The sequence below is a fragment of the Rhincodon typus genome, chromosome 11, assembly GCF_021869965.1.
Source record: "Rhincodon typus isolate 14 chromosome 11, sRhiTyp1.1, whole genome shotgun sequence".
NCBI lineage: Eukaryota > Metazoa > Chordata > Chondrichthyes > Orectolobiformes > Rhincodontidae > Rhincodon > Rhincodon typus.
The window spans coordinates 68,321,803-68,329,290 of record NC_063342.1 but is presented as its reverse complement, the minus strand read 5'-3'; the positions used below and the strand labels follow the sequence as shown (position 1 = coordinate 68,329,290).

At 41.9% G+C, this 7,488-nt stretch overlaps 1 protein-coding gene across 2 annotated transcripts; it reads left to right on the top strand.

Moving 5' to 3' along the window:
- Positions 1-377: 377 nt before the first annotated feature.
- Positions 378-7,063, top strand: LOC109914337 (cysteinyl leukotriene receptor 2-like). 2 transcript variants are annotated; one of them, XM_048603160.1, is made up of 2 exons: positions 378-610; positions 5,385-7,063. In XM_048603160.1, the coding sequence occupies exon 2, from the start codon at positions 5,420-5,422 to the stop codon at positions 6,380-6,382; it is 963 nt and encodes a 320-aa protein (XP_048459117.1). In that variant the 5' UTR covers positions 378-610; positions 5,385-5,419; the 3' UTR covers positions 6,383-7,063. The 2 variants fall into 2 exon arrangements, with proteins under 2 accessions (XP_048459117.1, XP_020369510.1); XM_020513921.2 differs by lacking the exon at positions 378-610 and adding an exon at positions 740-1,164 and having other exon boundaries at positions 5,385-6,911.
- Positions 7,064-7,488: the final 425 nt, after the last annotated feature.

Sequence of the window (7,488 nt, the reverse complement as noted above, 5' to 3'; positions counted from 1 at the left end):
CTAAATTGCCCATAGTGTTCAGGGAAGTGTAGATTAGGTGGGTTATAGGGGGATGGGTCTGGGTGGGATGTTTGAGGCTTGGTGTGGACTTATTGGGCTGAAGGGCCTGTTTCCACACTGTAGGGATTATATGATGATGATTCTATGATATTCAGGAATGTAGAATTGAGGTTCAAATCAGGTCAGCAATGATCTTATTGAGTGGTGATACAGGGTCTAAGGGCAGAGTAGTCTACCCTTGCTCTTTGTTTATTTACAACATATGAATATCACGGAAATCATGTAAAATTTAATATACAGAATGAAGCTATTTAGCCCATCACATCTGGGCCACCTGACGAACAGCTTCCTTCTTCTTCACTTAACAGTCAGTTCATTTCTGCAAATCTGCGCACAGGTTTTTACTGTGCCACCTAGATACAGTCTAAGTCATTACAGTTCCAGCAAAATATCTCCCGGAGATAAGATAATACAGTCTTCGCTGCCAATTGAGTTGGAGGCAGTTAGGAAGTCGTTTCTACTGTGAATTTTAAGTGATCTAGTCTCCTATCCCCCTCCCTGCACCACCTCATTGGACACAGCAGTTTAAAGGTTTGTTTTGAAAAGGCAGGTAAGATCGAAGTTCGTTTTCTTTGCTTAGTTGAAGAAAATTTGTTAAATCTTCAAGATTGGCTCTTGTTTGAAGATTCGAGTTTATTGAATACAAGTCTAATTCGTTTTAAAGACAAAACAACGTGCAGTTCACAGACACCTTCAGCTTGCGCAGTGAAGTTGGAAAAGCGTGAGCTGATATTGATGAGACGCGAGGTGGTTATTGAGACTGAAACGGGTGTGTAACATTGGTATTTGCTAACTTCAAGAATGGAGGAGAACGCTAAATCGAGGACGTTATTCCATAGTTAATTCACGTCAGCATCACCAAAACAAGTGAACAATGTTGATTTATCTCTTCACGCCATAGAGATCCCACTTAAAAGTCTCCAAGGGACTGTCGAAGCACTTTATAACTGACTGGAGTCAGAATGCGATCAGCAGTAAACTCGTAAAATGCCGCGAGACAACACTCTCGGGGTTCTCCTTGTTTAATTTAGTAAAGCCTGAGACTGAATAAGACCATCCACTTATTCTCCGGGCCTTTCTCCTGCTCCAGGTTTCCTATTTAAGGTTAGTAAGGCGTGGTATCAACAAACTTTTCACAAGATTGTGTGTGTAAAGCAATTGTTGTGATCTTTGCTGCGTCCGATAGTTTTGTTCTTCACTTTAAGCGTTTGTCGAATTTTAAAATTATGCAATGGATCTGAATTTCTACTTCTGGAATGTAGCTCACCAAACCTGTCTCTCCAGATTCAATTTTCACCAAAAGATAGGAGGGATCAGAAAAGGGGGAAAATGCCAATAAGCTGAGGTGAGTTTGAAACGTATCAGCACTGTAAGAAAAGGGGTAATCTGCCATGGGTGTCTAAAGAAACAAGGGAGGCTATCAAATTGAAAGAGAAGGCATACAAAGTGGCCAAAAACAGCATGAAACTAGAAGATTGGGAAAACTTTAAAGGTCAACAGAAAGCCACAAAAAGAGCTATAAAGAAAAGTAAGATAGAACATGAGAAAAAACGAGCACAGAATATAAAGACAGATAGCAAAAGTTTCTATAAATATATAAAACGAAAAAGAGTGGCTAAAGTAAACATTGGCCCTTTAGAGCATGAGAAGGGGAATTTAGTTATGGGATATGATGAAATGGCCGAGGCATTGAACAGGTATTTTGTATCGGTCTTCACAGTGGAGGACACTAATAACATGCCAGTAATTGACAAAGAGACGAAAGTAGGTGAAGACCTGGAAACAATCATTATTATGGAACAGGTAGTGTTGGACAAACTAATGGAGCCAAGGATTGATAAGTCTCCTGGCCCTGATGGAATGCATCCCAGGGTACTAAAATAGATGGCAGGAGAAATAGCAGGTGCACTGGCGGTAATTTTCCAAAATTCGCTGGAATCTGGGGCAGTCCCAGCAGATTGGGAAACAGCAACTGTGACGCTACTGTTTAAAAAGGGAAGTAGACAAAAGATGGGGAATTATAGACCAGTTAGCTTAACCTCTGTAGTGGGGAAGATGCTTGAGTCTATTATCAAGGAAGAAATAGCAAGGCATCTTGATAGAAATTGTCCCATTGGGCAGACGCAGCCTGGGTTCATGAAGGGCAGGTCATGCTTGACAAATCTTTTGGAATTCTATGAAGACGTTACGAGCGAGGTGGACAATGGGGACCCAGTGGATGTGGTGTACCTAGATTTCCAAAAGGCCTTCGACAAGGTGCCGCACAAGAGGCTACTGCATAAGATAAGGATGCATGGCATTAAGGGTAAAGTATTAGCATGGATAGAGGATTGGTTGACTAACAGGAAGCAAAGAGTGGGGATAAATGAGTGCTATTCTATCTGGCAGTCAGTGACTAGTGGTGTGCCTCAGGGATCGGTGTTGTGACCGCAATTATTTACAATTTATATAGATGATTTGGAGTTGGGGACCACATGTAGGGTGTCAAAGTTTGCAGATGACACTAAGATGAGTGGCAGAGCAAAGTGTGCAGAGGACTGTGAAACTTTGCAGAGGAACATAGATACATTGAGTGAGTGGGCAAAGGTCTGGCAGATGGAATACAATGTAAATAAATGTGAAGTCATACATTTTGGTAGGAGTAATGGTAAAAAGGATTATTACTTGAATGGTAAAAAGTTGCAGCATGCTGCTATGCAGAGGGACCTGGGTGTCCTTGTGCATGAATCACAGAAGGTAGGTCTGCAGGTACAACAAGTAATTAGGAAGGCAAATGGAATTTTGTCCTTCATTGCTAAAGGGATTGAAATAAAAAGCAGAGAGGTTATGTTGCAGCTGTACAAGGTGCTGGTGAGGCCACACCTGGAGTACTGTGTGCAGTTTTGGTCTCCTTACTTGAGAAAGGATGTATTGGCACTGGAGGGGGTGCAAAGGAGGTTCAATAGGTTGATTCCAGAGTTGAGGGGGTTGGCTTATGAGGACAGACTGAGTAGATTGGGATTATATTCATTGGAATTCAGAAGATTGAGGGGGTATCTTATAGAAACATATAAAATTATGAAGGGAATAGATAGATAGTAGAGAGGATGTTTCCACTGGCAGGTGAAGCTAGGACATGAGGGCATAGCCTCAAGATTAGAGGGAGCAGATTTAGGACTGAATTGAGAAGGAATTTCTTCACCCAGAGGGTTATTAATGTATGGAATTCCTTGCCCAGTGAAGTAGTTGACGCTACTTCAGTAAACGTTTTTAAAGAAAAAGGTAGATTTTTTTTGAACAATAAAGGAATTAAGGGATACGGTGAGAACGCGGGTAAGTGGATCCGAGTCCACGAAAAGATCAGCCATGATCTTATTGAATGGCGGAGCAGGCTCAAACGGCCAGACGGCCTACTCCTGGTCCTAGTTCTTATGTTCTTAAATTCACAGGAATGTGATTGGTTGGTAAGCTCCGGCTCAAGTTGCCACCTAGTGTTATGGTACAGTGCCAATAACAGCAATCCGGCTTTTCATTGTTATACTCACACGATGTGGCTTTGAGACTGAGCCTCTGAGGCCACATCCATTGTGAAATAACGACACTGAGAAGCACTCTGTCTTCATGGAGTCCGGACATCCGAAGATCCCCTCTCCCACTCATGCAGTGCTCAATCTCGCCTGAATTTCCTTGCTTGGGAGACATTAAGTCAAAAGTAATGTTACAACAAATTGAAGATCCTGAACTTCTTTGTCATTATGATGTTAAATGCACTTTTAAAAGTCAACCCGCACGCCCAAATAATCGGAGATAGTAGGAACTGCAGATGCTGGAGAATCTGATATAACAAGGTGTAGAGCTGGATGAACACAGCAGGCCAAGCAGCATCATAGGAGCAGGAAGGCTGACGTTTTGGGCCTAGACCCTTCTTCAGAAATGGGGGAGGGGAAGGGGGTTCTGAAATAAATAGGGAGAGAGGGGGAGGCAGATAGAAGATGGATAGAGGAGAAGATAGGTGAAGAGGAAACAGACAGATCAAAGAGGCGGGGATGGAGCCAGTAAAAGGTGAGTGTAGGTGGGGAGGTAGGGAGGGGATAGGTCAGTCCAGGGAGGACGGACAGGTCAAGGGGGCGGGATGAGGTTGGTCGGTAGGAGATGGGGGTGTGGCTTGAGGTGGGAGGAGGGGATAGGTGGGAGGAAGAACAGTTTAGGGAGGCGGGGAGGAGCTGGGCTGGTTTTGGGATGCGGTAGGGGGAGGGGAAATTTTGAAGCTTGTGAAATCCACATTGATACCATTGGGCTGCAGGGTTCCCAAGCGGAATATGGGTTGCTGTTCCTGCAACCTTCGGGTGGCATCGTTGTGGCACTGCAGGAGGCCCAGCATGGACATGTCGTCTGAGGAATGGGAGGGGGAGTTGAAATGGTTCGCGACTGGGAGGTGCAGTTGTTTATTGCGAACCGAGCGTAGGTGTTCTACAAAGTGGTCCCCGAGCCTCCGCTTGGTTTCCCCGATGTAGAGGAGGCCACAACGGGTACAGCGGATGCAGTATACCACATTGGCAGATGTGCAACAATCGCATGGACTCGGGGGCAATAATTATTCACATGGGTCCATTGGAGAAGGATTGCTTGAATTTCAATGTCATCGCTGACAGACCGATTCTTGGCTATTATAACCCACGCTTGAAGCTTACGAGGAAGCTGCTTGGGGCGGGTGGGGGGCTGCAGGTTGAAAATTCACTAACGTAGGAATGAATATTGAGACAGGTGCAAGGTCGAAGCCAGAGGAGCACAACGCACACTTACAAATGACATACACATGAACATGTTTTGCTCTGTAGTATTGGGATACAAATGCAAGATGGTGCATTTTGTTGGGAAACATATGAAGACCAGCTCCTCCTTGGCAAGTAAATATTAAAAAAAATGAGGTGGCAGCGATTCACCCACTAATTATTAAAAGGGTTCTGTTAAATTTGAGTAGAGTCTTCATTAGGCCATAATTAGCACAGCTTCCAGTCTCCATGTTACAAAAAGGGCATGAAAGCCCAGGCTCGTGCACAAAGATTTATAGAACTGGCAATGGAATTAAAAGACAATAACTACCAGAAGAGAAGAACAGTCCAATGTTGGTACAGATATATTTCGCTGAATAATTGGAATGATGCCAACAATGTTGCTACCTAGGTAGTAGACTAGTCACTTTCAACACAGGAGGCCATCACTTGATTTTGAGATTTGGATTTGCGAAATAAATATAATTTACAGCATTAAATCAAGACAACATATAAATATGTTTAAACTTTCATCCATTTGCTATCACTAAAATTAATGGTTTCCTTCTGCAGAAACGTCCGAGTGCCCAATTTTCTCAAGGCAGAGAATGAATAACTCCAGCATCCAGGAAGATGTCTCATGTCCAAACATTAACAAGTTCAAAACTGACATCTTTGTCCCAACGTACATCACCGTATTTATTTTCGGATTTATTCAAAATGTCTTCTGTTTATACATATTCCTGAAGTTATTCAAGAGGAAGACTGCATTCAGCATCGTCATGGTAAACCTGGCAATATCGGATCTCCTTTTTGTCTGCACTTTGCCGTGGCGGGTGCACTATTATTTGAATGACAGCAAATGGAAGCTTTCACATGCTTTCTGCATAATCCTGACTTATGCCCTGTACCTCAACATGTACTGCAGCATCTATTTTCTGACCCTGATCAGTGTTTTGCGCTATTTCGCAGTAGTGCATCCAATGAAATGTTTGAAGTATAGAAATGTCAGATCTGTGCAAATCATGTGTGTCGCAGTATGGGTGTTTGTGGGAGCAGTATCCAGTCCTTTACAATTCAGCAGTTACAAAACGACAAATGAAGCACGTGAAAAATGCTTTGAATTCACGAATGCGCTTAGTCAAATATATCCCATGAATTTATTTTCCCTGATCGTGGGTTGCATTATTCCATTCTTTACAATCACCGTATGCTACATATTTGTTGTTAAGACTTTGCTAACTTCAAAGATAACGCATCATCAGCAAGTGAGCTCCCGCAGAAAAGCTGTTGCCGTAATTATTATTGTAACGATTATATTTCTAACCAGTTTTCTGCCTTATCACATAATACGAACTGCGTACCTTACCCTAATGTCGAACAAGAAAACTGCATCCCCAGCTTTTTGTTTTGTTCAAATAGGGTCCGTGGTTACCCTGTGTATTGCAGCGATTAACCCCTGTTTGGACCCGTTTTTATATTACTTTGCAGCGGAGAACTTCAGAGACAAGCTGACAAGCACACTGCAGAACATACTCAAAGTCGTTCCCCTGGCGATTAATCAAACCTGATTGAACTATGCATTTGTAAATCTAATTATTATCATTTAAGACAGATGATTTGCAGTATTTCTCCTATTGCAAAATACGAAAAAGTGACGTTAAAGTTACTTTCTAACAAATAATTAATTTTGGTTTACTGCCGTGGCGATTGTAGCCTTCAAGAAAGTAACTCGGTACAACCTTTTCCAATGAATATGACTCCAGGCTGAAGGATAAATCGAGTCCTTTTTGTCTTTTCAGAGTAATAAAGCTTTTTCTTACATTAAGTTGTTCCAACATCCTAAGTAATTCTCCTTGAAACCATTGCAGAATAGGTTACTTTGTGTTTTCTTTCAAACCCACTATTTGAATCTCCAGCCCTGGAATGTTGTTAGATATCTGGATTCCTCCAATTCTGGCCTCCTATGCATGCCCAATTTTAATTACTCCACCATCACTGGCTATGTCTTCAGCTGTTCAGGTCATAAGTGCTGCAGTTTCCTCCCTAAACCTCTGTGTTTCACTAGCTCTTTTTCCTCCTTTATTGTCACTTCTTAAAATCTACCTCTTTTACAAGGTTTTTAATCATCTGTCCCAATATCTTCTTATTTGATTTGGTGGCACATTTCATTTGGTAACCCTTCTGTAAAGCAATTTGTATTATTTCATTATGTTAAAGGCATTATAAAACTGTAAGTGGTTGTGGTTGAAAATAACATCGTAATTGAATTATTTTCAATTCCACGCTGAACAATTCATCTGATCTTCGTACCATGTTTACTATTTCAACAAATGTGAATCTGTTTCTTATTAGTCCCGAGAGTTTTTCATTTACTAAGCCTCATCCTGTTATCTCGGTAAAATTTCTACTTTGCCAGTAAGTCATCAACAAGATCTACAGTCCTTTCAGAACATGCCAATTACCTAATTTCTGAGCAGTCTGACTATGCTCAGGAAATCTTGTGACACAGAGGTTAGTATTTTTGCTGCTGAATCAGAAGCTCTTGGTTTGAGTTGTCCTCCAGGACTTGATGCCTATGAGAGCTGTTTTCATAGTGTGACCAAAGCTAAAATCCTCCTAATGTACTTATGACAGGCAATAAGACCAGCATAGTCTCTTTGACTACTATATTTGG